The 14,183-nt window shown below is 43.6% G+C and overlaps 1 protein-coding gene across 6 annotated transcripts in view; it reads right to left on the bottom strand.

The window, feature by feature from the left end:
* The window catches only part of Numa1 (nuclear mitotic apparatus protein 1), a 79,165-nt gene that overhangs the window by 18,800 nt on the left and 46,182 nt on the right, over positions 1-14,183 (bottom strand). For all 6 annotated transcript variants that reach the window (XM_038323334.1, XM_038323350.1, XM_038323341.1 and 3 more), the window contains exons 3-7: positions 10,913-10,998; positions 3,942-4,021; positions 2,745-2,827; positions 1,552-1,632; positions 951-1,038 (exon numbers count right to left, since the gene is read on the bottom strand). In XM_038323334.1, the coding sequence (XP_038179262.1) occupies positions 951-1,038; positions 1,552-1,632; positions 2,745-2,827; positions 3,942-4,021; positions 10,913-10,998 (418 nt within the window). The remainder of the gene's footprint in view (positions 1-950; positions 1,039-1,551; positions 1,633-2,744; positions 2,828-3,941; positions 4,022-10,912; positions 10,999-14,183) is intronic.

Here is a 14,183-nt window from a genome sequence, read left to right as displayed (position 1 = left end):
TGTATCAATGCGACCAGCCTCTGGGGACACTTCCACACCTGCTTTGTATCACCAAGGTATAAAATACTCTCTTCCCTTGGTTCCCATGACTGCTTTCTTCGGCCTTTACCACCTCTAGTCCTTCCTCTTCTTCCTCCCAGACATGGGAGAGGGTGTCTCTGCTCTGTCCACCTGCAGCTTCCATGGCCAACAAACTGACCTGTAAACTTGCGTGTGACTGAGAGAGCTTTCTTACATTCTAGACTCCCATTCTCAACAGCTCCACCTCATGGACCTGAATGTGAAGAATCCCATCCAAGTTTAACAGCCAGGAGAGAACTTGCCCAGAATGAGAGGGCTCAGAGTCCTAGTAGAGGAGCTAACTAACCTCTTCGTGAGACATGAACAACTTTCATTTGGGAAGATAATTGCCATATTCACACTTGGTCCCCTTCTCAGGCTTCCTGGTTTTTAAATACCTGCTTCCCACCTAGAGCATGAAGGGAAACCTTTCACCTCCCACTTCTAAGCCAAGGAGATGGAGAGATCTGGCTTAGCAGGTCAAGAAGACTCAGATTCAAGACCCATCATCCACATGATAGCTTACAAGTCAGTTCCAGAGGATCCAACACCCTCTTCTGGCCTCTGTGGGCACCAGGCATACACATGGTAGGCAGACATATATGCAAGCAAACATGCATAAATAGAAAGATAAAGTAAAAAGCAAAACAAACGATGTGAGAAGTGGGAGTCCGGATCACCCCAATGCAGATGAGATCACTGCAGTACAAGTGTCCTGCTGAACCATCAGGCAGCAGGGAGCCACTTTAGATGATGTGGCTCAGGAATCACCTTCCGTCACACATGACATGCCTGAGTACCAACTTCTGTGTCATGTGTGGGGGTCAGACGATCCTACCAGTTCTCTGTTCAGAGAGAGGGAGTGGATCCTCACAAGTGGCCCTACTCACCTTTCTCCAAGAAATTCTCTAGGTCCTCAGTAAAGTTTAGTGAATCCTCATGATCCAGCATGAACTTCAGGATGACAGCTAACTCAGCCTGGGCCACAGGGAGAGAAAACGAACATCATTGTGGTGTTGGGGACACCTCGGAAGGAGCGTTCGGAACTTATTACAGCAGTGCTAAACCCTCAGGGCTTTCTGGATCCTCCACGCCCCCACCCCCGCATCCTCCCTCCCCGTAAAGCTGACACTCCAAGGCCTGTCTTACAACACACTGGCTCTACCTGCTCTTCTTTCCCAGAGTGGGACGGCAAGTACACCCATGAGGACATGTAATTAAAGGAAATCACTTCTACATATTCTTCAAATACAGAGGACAAATAAAAGGCCTCAGAAGTCAATCCTTTAAAAAAATTAACAGCCGTATATAAGGATGAGATTACGGACTGTCATTTCTAAAGTTTCTACTTCTTGTTGTTTTAAACAATGATGGCTGTCATTACCACAAACATTAACTTTTCAGACAATAATAACTTTTATTTAAAGAGAAATGATTGGGTGAGGGAACTTGAGCTGGGCTGGCAAGTGGGATGAAGGCACAAGAGCCTACCTGAATCCTATATTCAAACTGTTCCCAGTCCCGGGGACTTCTGGAGCTCATGGTCGAATTATACAAAAACAGCATTACCATCTAGAAGCAGACAATGAGGTGGAAGTCACCGAGTGGGCTGTATCTCTTCCTGGTGCTCCCACTCAAGAACCATTTTGAGGGCTCTGAGCTATTCTTTCAGAATTTCTATAATGAGCAGTCCCAAATCACCATCCTTAGTAGTCCCAGGAGGGGAGATGGCTCAGCAGTTAAGAGCATTGGCTCTTCTAGAGGACCAAGGTTCAATTCTTAGCAGCCACATGGCAGCTCACAGCTGTCTGTATCTCCAGATCCAGGGGATCTGATGCCCTCACACAGACATACATGCAGGCAAAACACCAATGTACATAAAATATTTTTTAAAAAAGCCGGGTGATGGTGGCACAAACCTTTAATCCCAGCACTCAGGAGGCAGAGGCAGGCAGATCTCTGAGTTTGAGGCCAGCCTGGTCTACAAGAACTAAGGACAGGCTCCAAAGCTACAGAGAAACCCTGTCTCGAAAAACCAAAAGTCCCAGGGGACACCTTTTTCAAATATAAATCCAAGGACTTGACAGGCAGTGGTGGCTCATGCTTTTAATCCCAGAACTAGAGGCAGAGGCAGGCGGATCTCTGAGTTTGATGCCAGTATGGTCTACACAATAAGTTACAGGGCAGCCAGGGCTACACAAAGGAAACTCTGTCTCAAAATACCAAAAATACTACTACTACTACTACTACTACTACTAATAATAATAATAATAATAATAATAATAAAATAAATCCAAGGGCTTGATGCTTATGCTGCAAAAAGCAGGTGTCAGGATCTCTACACAGTGAATCCCTGGACTTGTGGAGTCCTAACATACAATTTTAGACACCACCTTCTATAGACCAACACCCAGCAGAGGAAATCAACTTAATTGAGCTTGAAAGAAAAATATGATGATCAGTGAGCAAGAACTGGTTCCTGTAAATCTCCATTGTGGGCCTCAGTGTTGGTCAAGTAAACTTCTTTGTCAAAAGATCAATGGGCTTGGACAAAAATGGCCTCTGGCTCAGTCAAATGACTGGCCTTGCCTCCAAGTCTAAAGAATCCCATAAACAAAACACTCAGCACCCCTCATTCAGGTTCAGAAAAAGCCTGGCAGGTTTCTCAGGTCCCCCACAAGTACCTTGGCCAGTTCCATCTCAGACCCCTCCATCACTTTTTGCACAGACACCAGACACTGTGTAGACGAGGGATGCTTCCAGTTTTCTGCAATGACAACCACATAGCAAACACTGAACTCTCAAAGCTCAACTTCAAATGCAGAATTACAGCCTCCGAGGAAACGCCAAGTCAAAGGGCCCTTATTAGAGATGTTCTCTCCACCTACCTGGTATTTCCACCACAAGTCAGTGCTGCGTAGGACAACCCCAGAGCTCCATGGACAGTAGTGAAGGAAGTGCCAGGGCATTAGCAATGCCTCGGGGTCAACATGCCACTCACCTGCCAGCTCATCACCTCCCCTACTTAGCACCACAGAAGGAGCCAGAGACATGAGATCATACTAGAGTCCTATTCCAACTAAGGCTGCAGAGCAGGTCTGCAGCAGAGTCCAGTTAGAGCAATAGAGGACACCAGGCCACCTGCCCTATAATTCTCTTGAGGTGGAAATAGCAGGCAGCTCCCCATGTTAAAGACGTCAGACCCTGTGGTACAAGGATGACCAGGGAAGGTGAGCTGACATGCTCTGTGCCCCAAGTTTCACAAACACTCTTTTTTTCCCCCTGGCTTTGTAGATCTCAAATTCAGAGATCCACCTGCCTCTGCCTCTCAAACATTGGGATTAAAGGCATGGGCCACCACCGCCTGGCTTCACAAACATTCTTATGTAATCTTTCCACTAACCCAATGATCAATTACCATTATTTCCATACCACATACCAAGAACCTGTGTCTAAGAAACTGCACTGTGCCGGGTTTACCTACCACCTAACAACTACCTAAGAAAACTATTTTTTTTCTTTTTCTTTTTTTTTTTTTGCAAGAGATAGTTATCTTTACAAGGGTAACATGAACCTTTTCCTCTTTTGTATCTTCAGAATAGAAAGACTACACGACCAGCAAGAGCACACGAGTGATGTCGCCCTCTGGTCTACCTGGGCCTGACATGGACACTGGGACTTACAGGACATTCTCTTAACACAGCTGGGAGTGGAGGCGTCTCAAGAGCCAAAGAGGCTGACACGGCTGGGTTTGTCTTTTTGCTTGAGTAGGGAAATCTGAACCTTTTTTTTTTCCTGGTCAGACACTCATGACTAAGTCCTCTGGACCAAGTCCAAGGAGCTGGAAGCTGCCCACTAGTCTAGTTAAGAAAGACACTTACTCTGTAGGAAATTGCACACAAAGTCTAGTCTTTCTGGCACGGGCTGCTGAAGAATTTGTTTCCCCTCTTCAGTGTTGTGTCTAAAACAAAACAGACAAAGAAAGAGTAAGCATTTGGACAGGAGTAATTAGCCATCTCTGCCTTGCTGCTTTGCCTTTCAGCCCCAGTCTGTCCTAGATGTGGGACAGAAAGGGCCCTGATCCTGGAGGCAGTGAGAAGCTGCAAGAACACCACTTTATTCTGATGAACACGGACGGTGGGTGAGGAGAGTAGGCCTGAAGCACGGTCCCTCCCATAAAACATGGCGCTCTGCTAACTCATTACCAGTAAGAGAAAGCTCCGAGGTAAGGAGCTGGCAGGAGATGAATGGGAAGCCGTGATACACAGCCTGGAGTGGCTCAACAACACCACGTCAGGAAACACGGCTACCGTAGAGCAGAAGAGGTTCATGGGAAAAAAAAAAAAACAGTGCCAAGACATGAAAACTGAGTGCAGACATGGCTCTGAGGTTATCAGGGCAAAACCCACACTCCACACTGAGCAGAGGAAGAAACAACTGAAATTTTTAAGAAGAGGTAAGAAGGGGTGCTCATTCTCCCCCACCTCTCCAACAGCCAACACACAGAAGAAAGGAACAAGTAAAAGAGGACGGTAGCAAGCAGGAAATCTTCAAACAGCCAGAACTGTCTTCCCAAACTTCTATTTCTCCCTATACTTGTTTTTGACTCCTTAGTCCCTTTCATTGGATAAATATATCTATCTTAAGATTTAAACTTTTCATTTTTATTTAATAATGTTTAAGTTTTCCACAATGAACAATAAATTTTCCTAACAGCAAACTCTGAAGTCTCCAAAAGGAAGATAAGGCCATAAAACAATGATTCTACCTGGTTCATAATGATGCCACCAAGCAGATAAACACCACTCAAAGATTGACTTTGGACTACAAACTGCTCAAGAAAGTTCCAAATTGGCTGGATGAGATGGTCCACCTTCTTACAACACTCTAGCCAGAACTTCAGATTAGAGCTTAGAACTTCAGATAAACCAACAGCCTACTCAGACTGGCTACGATGTTAGAGCTAGTCGTCTTGAGACTAACCACTGTTTTAGTTTTTTACAGGGTCCCATAGAGATACTGTTGCCCACTACACAACAGGAAGCAATTCTAAAAAAAAAAAATAGTGGACCCCTCCCAACAGATTTTGTTTCCTCAGGGTTATGGATAACTGTCATCTGTTTTAATGGGGTTATAATGGGGTTGGGGATGGAGAAATATTTAGACTCAGGAATCACTTTGGAAAAGAAAAAAGAAAAATAAACTAGGAAGGTAAGGTAGATTAGTGTGTCTACTTGTAAACTATTTTAGCAACTATTAGTTTTAGAGAATTTGCACTGGCATAGATTCTTGCATATTGATACATATCTAAAATTATTTTTGCATTCCTAAGATAATTTGTATATTGATAAAAATTTAAAGTTGTTTGTCATATTGCATATGTTCCTATTTTTGTTTAGAATATTTTTGTAGACAAACATAAAATTATTTTTTTATACAGCATGTATGTTTCTAATTCTGCTTGAGATATTTTATATACTGATACAAATTAAGGATATTGTCATATTGCACTATACATTTCTGCCTCTCATCAAGATATAGTTACATCAAGATATAGTTACAATTTTGAGATCATTGTCCTTATTATGGTAAACACACTTGAAAATTGTTTTTATTGATTGATTGATTGATTATTGATTGATTGGTTTTTCGAGACAGGGTTTCTCTGTAACTTTGGAGCCTGTCCTGGAACTAGTCCTTGTAGAACAGGCTGGACTTGAACTCAGAGAGATCCGCCTGCCTCTGCCTCCTGAGTGCTGGGATTAAAGGTGTGCGCCACCACCGCCTGGCGAAAATTATTTTTATAATGTGAAGCTTTAGTCTTTAAGCTATGTAGGTTATTAAGAATCATAGACTAACAGTCACCCATGTTTGCAATGGTTATGTTAGATAGGTACTCTAGATGCACAAAAATGTACTCCGTATAGACAGGTAAACTTCAATACTTCAGAGACCTACAGAATATGGCACTTAAAGGTTTTAATAATTTAGAATTCTGGAATTCTGCTGATGTGAGACATGACTGCTCCCAGCAGCACCAACCTACTCCTGAGAGAATGATAGACACTGAAGACACTCCATATGAAGCTGGTTTTCTTCCTCTTTTTTACTGATTTTTATTGAGCTCTACATTTTTCTCTGCTCCCCTTGCTGCCTCTCCCCTTCTCCTTTCAACCCTCCCCCAAGATCCCCATGCTCCCAATTTACTCAGATCTTGTCTTTTTCTACTTTCTACTTCCCATGTAGATTAGATCTATGTAAGTCTCTCTTAGTGTCCTCATTGTTGTCTAAGTTCTCTGGGATTGTGGTTTGTGGGCTGGCTTTCTTTGCTTTATGTTTAAAAACCACTTATAAGTGAGTACATGTGATAATTGTCTTTCTGTCTCTGGGTTACCTCACTCAAAATAATGTTTTCTAGTTCTATCCACTTTCCTGCAAAATTCAAGCTGCCATTATTTTTTTCTGCTGTATAGTACTCCATTGTGTAAATGTACCACATTTTCCTTATCCATTCTTCGATCAAGGGGCATTTAGGCTGTCCAGGTTCTGGCTATGACAAACAAAGCTGCTATGAACATAGCTGAGCACATGTCCTTGTGGCACAATTGAGCATCCTTTGGATATATACCCAAAAGTGATATTACTGGGTCTTGAGGAAGGTTGTTTCCTAATTTTCTGAGAAATCGCCACACTGACATCCAAAGGGGTTGTACCAGCTTGCATTCCCACCAGCAATGCAGAAGTGTTCCCTTTCCCACAACCTCTCCAGCATAAGTTGTCATCAGTGTTTTTGATCTTAGCCATTCTTACAGGTGTAAGATGGAATCTCAGAGTTGTTTTGATTTGCATTTCTCTGATGACTAAAGATGTTGGACATTTCCTTAAGTGTCTTTCAACCATTTTAGATTCCTCTGTTGAGAGTTCTCTATTTACTGTCTGTACTCCATTTTTTTTATTGGATTAAGTGATCTTTTGGTGTCCAATTTCTTGAGCTCTTTGTATATTTTGGAGATCAGACCTCTGTCTGATATGGGGTTAGTGAAGATCTTTTCCCATTCTGTAGGCTGTTGTTTTGTCTTGTTGACCGTGTCCTTTGCTTTACAGAAGCTTTTCAGTTTCAGGAGGTCCCATTTATTAATTGTTTCTCTCAGTGTCTGTGCTGCTGGGGTCATATTTAGGAAGTGGTTCCCTGTGCCAATGCGTTCAAGTGTACTTCCCACTTTCTCTTCTATAAGGTTCAGTGTGGCTGGCTTTATTTTTGTAGTTCTATTTTTGTATACATTATTACCCTTTTCTGTCTCTTGGGATAATACTTGATAATTGTTCTTATTGCATATAGTTTTCCATTACATTTAAAACCATCTTATTTAGACAAAAGGGGGAAGTTGAGAGGGTATTTGCCCCATCCATGATCTTGGGTTGTCTGGCACAAGAAAGGTGGTGCTTTCTGTCTACAGATGTGTGCTCTTAAAACGAAAGGAGGTGGTTTCTCTCTCTCTCTTCTCTTTCCCTCCTATGTATCCCTAAGTACACCCTAAAATAACCCTGGCATTTGAGGTTGAGACAGAAGGATAAGGAATTCAGGGTCAAACTTATCTTTAGAATAATGTATATGGAGAGATACAGGCGTTTTCCATCTTTTTCTCTTTGTTGTTTGTTTATCTGTTCTATTTATCGAGACAGATCTTACAGTGTCCCCAAGCTTGTCTTGAACTTGCACTCTCAGGTAACCCCCTCCCTCAGAGTCTCAAACACTAGACTACATACCTACACCACCATGCAGCTTGAACATTTTCTAAAGAACAATGTGTAATACATTATCTACTACACCTATTTGACCACAAAACTATTTCATACAGCCCCTAGCATAATTAAGGCAGTATGGAACAAACAGGACCTAGAGTGGTGTTCTCACCTTCCTAATGCTGTGACCCTTTAATATAGGCCTTCAAGCCATGGGGACCCCAACCATACAATTATTTTTGTTGCTACTTCATAACTGTGGTTTTGCTGTTATGAATTGTAATGGAAATATCTGATGGCAGGGTATCTGACATGCGACCCCTGTGGAAGGCTTATTCCAGTCATCCAGGGGTAGACCCACAGGTTGAGAACCACTGCACTAGAGAAATGCAGCCCATCCTTGACTGCTCGAGTCTCAAATTATCAGGAAGCTATCTAGAATGACAGGTATCAAACCTAATTACCCTCTCAGGTATCCTACAATGCTCAAATTGCCACTCACTCGCACCGCGTACGACTAACTGAGAACTCAGCTGTTGGTGGAAAGCTGTGTCCAGCAGGTGCAGCCAGGCTGACCTGACAGCTTTTAATGAGGAGAGAGGACAACATCCATATGAAAAATATCAGGTTCTTAATGGAGAAGAAAACAAAGTCAAAAATCTTTTCTCCTAGTTCTTGGGTGGCAGAGGCAGGTAGGTCTCCATAGTATCATCAGGCCTTTATATTAAATTTTGTTGCTCAAGTCAGGTAGTGGATGCAAACACTTGGGAGGCAGAGACAGATGGATCTCTGTAATTTTGAGGCCAGCCTGATTCCAGGACAGCTAGGGCTGTTACATAGAGAAACTCTGCCTCGAAAAAAAAATTTGCTACTCAAGTCTCAAAGCTATCAAGGAGAGACAATACCTTTTTGCTTTGCACTGGTAACATATAGAAGAATGAAAGATAAAATCGTTAGGCGTCAACATTAAGAAAAAGAAAAAGCCAAGTGTGGCACACAGCTCCTGCCTGCCAATCTGCACTCCTTCCCTTTAGAAGGAAATTTCTAATGTATTATAGCACCAGTAAGACTACCAGAGAGGCAATAGTCACAGCATCCACTCAGGAGCCTCACCAACAAGGCCTCCCTGAGGGATATAAGCAGGAAGACACACTCTCCTACAGATGCTGCAAACTGTACAGGGAGCCAAAAGACCTGCTTTGCTGAGCTGTCACCCATTGGAGCACCAACTTTTTGGTGGTGCAGTTGCGTGAGTCACCTATGCTCCTGTAAGTAACTAATGAACGCATGAATTCACCAAGGTAAACTGGGGTACAATTTTTTTTGGACTGTTGCTTTGTACCAAGTCAAGGAAATTTGTCTTTTCTCTTTAAAAGAATTTCTGTACAGGTATTTTGTCTGCATGTCTATCTATGCACTTTGAACTACTGGTGCCCATGACTGCTAGAAAGACATCAAATCCCCTGGATTACAGAACATGTGAGTCACCATCTGGGTGGTAGTAATCAAATTCAGTTCCTCTGGAAGATCAACCAACCAGTGCTCTAAGTGCTGAAATGTCTCCAGCCTAGAACTTTAGTATTTCAAATTTGAAAAACTCCTCATCTATTCTGAATTTAAAAAAAGCACACGTATACACACACACACACACACTAACGTATATTACAACACAGAGGGTATTGTATATAGTCGCTTGCCTTTTAGTAATGGTAAAATTAAATGGTGGACTAGGTATTGCCAGCCTAATGGATTTACCCACCATTGATGACAGATGCTTCAATCTACCACTTTATTACGGTTTGAAAATAGTAAAAATTATCTAGGCCTTCCTAGCACCAGTGAGACAAATTCAAGACCATCCTTCAACTACATTGTCAGTTGAGGCTAGCTACAGGAGACCTTGCCTCAATATAAAAAGCAAACAAGCGTTTAGGATTTCAATCTGCTAGCCAGAGAGTTACGGAAGCACTACAAGCAAAGGAGATGTAATATTTTTGAAATCACACTTATGGGAATAAATTGGAACAAGGAAATAATGAGGCCATGAAGGCCTGGTATCCTGGACGAGGCAGAGGCAGAGAGACAGAGAGACAGACAGGGGGGGGGGGGAAGGGAGAGGGAGAGAGAGGGAGGGAGGGAGGGAGGGAGGGAGGGAAGAAGGGAGAGGCTGAGAAAAAAGAAAAGTTGGTGGTGGTGGCTCACATCTTTAATCCCAGCACTTGGGCGACAGAGGCAGGCAGATCTCTAAATTCGAGGCCAGCCTATACTACAAGCTAGTTCCAGGACAGCCATACCTACAGAGAAAACCTGTCTAAAAAACAGCTTGTGGTGGTGGCTCATGCCTTTAATCCCAGCACTCGGGAGGCAGAGACAGGTGGATCTCTGTGAGTTCTAGGCCAATCCAGTCTGCAAGAGCTCCAAACTTAAAGAAGAACCCTGTCTCAAAAAACAAACAAAAAAACAAACCCACAACAACTACAACAAAAAAGAAGAGCCAGTGGCATTAAGTCAATGGTCTGAAACTCCTGTAAGACACCCCACCCCCCAAAAGAGAAAATGTCAAAGGATAACAAAACTATTCTAGCAGGCTTATCTGTCCTGGGCCACTCAGCAGGGCTCGTGTTCCCACCATAATGCTCCAGCTCAGCCTTATCCACCTAGATACTCTCAGCTGGGCCTCCCAAGCCTGATGACCTGAGCTTAATCCCTGTAACCCACAGTGGAAGGAGAGAAGAGCTTCTCTTGGGCGCTGCAGCATACAAGCATCCACGTTCATGCACATGCATCTCACACACAACAATGAGATAGTAGGGCAGGGTGCATCATGAAAAGAGGGATACAGAAGACTACTTTTGAGACAGGAAGATGGGAAGTTCTTGGGGGTAGTCTCTTAGAATTGTGCATAGGGCCTTGAAGAGTCTTCTGTGCCAGAGTGAGGAGGTCTTTGGATAGGATAAGACTGAATGAAACCCCTCCCACTGAGAGGTCCAGTAACTAGAAAGGCAAGGTCACGGTGTCTCAGCCCGACCTGGTTTTCTGGTCAGAGCCCACCAATCGAGCACATGCAGTCCCACAAAGACTAGCTAGGATCTGGATGGCTCATACTCACATGGTGTTAATAATCTTGATGAAGACGCTGCAGTCCTGGAGCTGCAGCACCGTCTCCACTGGGTCAGCCACATGCAGACTGTTCACCTGCAAGCCAAAGGGAAGAGTCTGCTAAGAATACTTCTAATACCAGAAGCCGTTCTTTGCCATGTCTGCGTTGTGCACGCCTTTAATCCCAGCACTTGGAAGGCAGATGTAGGCGATCTCTGTGAGTTTGAGGCCAGCCTGGCCTACAAAGAGAGTTCAGGACAGCCAGGGATACAGACAAACCCTATCTTGAAAACAACAATGGAACAAAAAACCATGCCAGAAGCATGTGGTCTCCCAGATGCCCGACGGCACCGCTCTGCTCACTGCGAGTGCCTTCATTTGTAGGCTATAGGAATAAAGGAACTGGTGAGTCCAGGATTTGTTTATTTACATAAGATAAAGTCTCATTATTTACCCTAGGCTGTCAGAAAATGTTTAATCCTTCAGCTTCTACTTCCTAAATGAGGGGTGGAGTTGCAACTTTTTGCTACACCAAGCCAAGGTTTTTAATTTACACACACTCACCCGGTGACTATGCACATGCACAGCCACCTAAAAATCAAAGGTAAGGCTTTACCTCTAAGAGTCCTCCTAGGAGTCCTAGGACCATAGCGTGCCAAATACAATATTAAAGCCTAGGTCTAGAAAGATGGCGCAGCAGGTAACTGTACCTACTGCCAAGCCTAATGACTTGTTTGATCCTCGGAAAACATGAGGTAAGAGACCAGACTTCAGCTTCCTTCTGACTTCCGTTTGTACATATGCAGACACATACTAAACAAATAAATAACATAAAAATAATAACAGTTTACAAATACACACTTTAGTCTGAGGGGAGGAAGAAGAAATAATGAAAGAACAACGAAGTTTTTTTTTTTTTTTTTTTTTTTTTTTTTTTTTTTTTTAAAAGGGAAAAGCGCAGAAGGAGATAAAGTTCTCGATTCTGACCCAACTGCCTGTTTTTTCTCTTTGGCTTCAAATGACATCTAGTACTTTACACTACACAATCTCCGGGACCATGAACAAATACGTCAAGCACACAGGCTATTCAGCAGCAGGACTTCTAAGGGAGTCCACAGGTGAATTCCACAGGCACTTGCGCTCTATTACCATGGGGCTTGCTAATTAACTAGCTACATTTGTAGCATGACGTGGGGAGGAATACAAAGCCCACTTAGAAATGAGGCTGTTCTGACAATTTCAGAAGGTGGTTATATGAAATTAACAAGAATCCATTCTTATAAATGTGTTCTTTACAGAGCAATGGGCTAAGATCCAGTGGGTAAATGTGCTTCTTGTCAAGCCTGATAACCCGAGTTCAGTCTCTTGATACAGCACAGTGAAAAAAAGTCTGACTCTGCACACAGGAACATATGAAAATATTTCTGCAGTAAGGAACAAAGTCAGCACAGTGCGGCATGCCTATAATTTCAGCTCCTGGGAAGCTGAAGAAGGAGCATCACTGACAGTTCCAGAATAGCATGGGCTACACAGCAAGAGCCTACTTTCATACATCTATTATCTTAAATTAAAACAATGAAGTAGAGTGGTGAAGGGGATGGCTAAGGACTGAAGAGCACTAGCTGCTCTTCCAGAGGACCTGGATTCAATTCCAACATTCACATAGCGGTTTACAAACAGCTGTAAACTCCAATTTCAAGGCATCCAACATCCTACTCTGGCCTCCTCAGACACCAGGCATACAAAATAAACTAAACTTTTTAAAAATTAAAATAGGGGGCTGAAAATATGGCTCAGTGAAGAAGAAATGGTGTGGGATTCTCCTCTGTATGCTGTGAATATCATTGGTTAATAAAGGAACTGCTTTGTGCCTGTAGCTGAGCTATAGGGGAACAGAGCTAGGTGGGGAAAACTAAACAGAATGCTGGGAGGAAGGAGTTGGAGTCAGAGAGAAGCCATGTAGCCCTGCAGGAGCCAGACAGAACTTTAGCCAGTAAGCCACAGCCACGAGGAGATACACAGACTAATAGAAATAAGTTAAATATAAGAGTTAGCTAATAAGAAGCTAGAGCTAATGGGCCAAGCAGTGTTTTAAATAATATGGTTTTGGTGTAATTACTTCAGTTCTGAGTAGCTGGGACCCAGAACCAACAAGCGGGCCACCTTCCAAAGAACAAACTTCTGGAGGTACCAAGTCAATTCCTAGCCCCCATATCAGGCAGCTCACTGTCAGGTCCAAAGCTCCAGCCCCAACTCCCACATCCCCTTCCCCCCAAAATGGCAGTGCTAGTTGTCCTAAACAGAAAGACTGTTACTGTGCAAACGAGCCTGCAGGTTCCTATTTACCAGAAAAGCAGGCCTCTTAGGGTGTTTCTGTGGATCATAAGCCACCACTAATTCCCCCAGGAACCTTCCTTAACTGTTCCCCCTAAGGTCAACTACATCTGGCAAGGGCACCTAGTTCTGGAGAGCCTGCATCAGTTCAGATTCCTACCCTGCTGACTGTCATATCAAATCTGCTTCCTTTTCTGCCATTTGTTCTGCTCTCTGCCCCCAGCCCTACAGATGACCTTGGCAGTATGATCCCCAATAAATCCTTCTTTCTGCCCAAGGAGTGGTCTATCTCTATAGTTTCTCTGCAACATCATTTATATTTGGTGTCTGAAACCCAGAAGGGACACCTAACCCCCAAAAGGTCCTGTCCCTCCTAGTTGAACCAAACTGTCATTTCTGACCCTCCCAGGTTCAGATCATCTGCTTCTGCTGGCTCCTGCAACCTACTATTTTCAACTCCCAAACTTTAGAGTCCATCTCTTCTTCAGCCGCTGCTCCTCACCTCCTCAGTGTCTCACTTGCAGCAACCTGCTGTCTCTCAGCTTGTAGAGTCTAACACAAAACCGTGCTGGAGTCAGGCAGTTCTATACACCCTTTTGGGTAGCCCATCATGTGGAGGAGGGATGCCCCTCGATCCTGGGCATCTCTCTAACAAGCTTCTAGATACATTTGAGGATACCCTGAATAGAAATTCTTGTCAACACAACACTCATCCCCTAAAAGTCTCTCCCATTTCCTTGCTCTGATCCTGGCTACCTCCCCACCTGTCTCTCAGCTCCCTCCTGGAACTTGCCCTACTCTAGCCAAGGCTTACATCTTTGTACCTAGGCTCAACTACAGGCTTCCAAGTTTGTTTTGTTCTGTTTCTGTCCCCCAGTCCCCCGTGACTGGGTATCTCTGTATTTCTGGCTGTCCTGGAACTCACTCAGTAGACCAGACTGGTATCA

This window comes from Arvicola amphibius, chromosome 1, assembly GCF_903992535.2.
Source record: "Arvicola amphibius chromosome 1, mArvAmp1.2, whole genome shotgun sequence".
NCBI classification, from domain to species: Eukaryota; Metazoa; Chordata; class Mammalia; order Rodentia; family Cricetidae; genus Arvicola; species Arvicola amphibius.
This window is presented reverse-complemented; position numbering and strand designations above follow the sequence as displayed.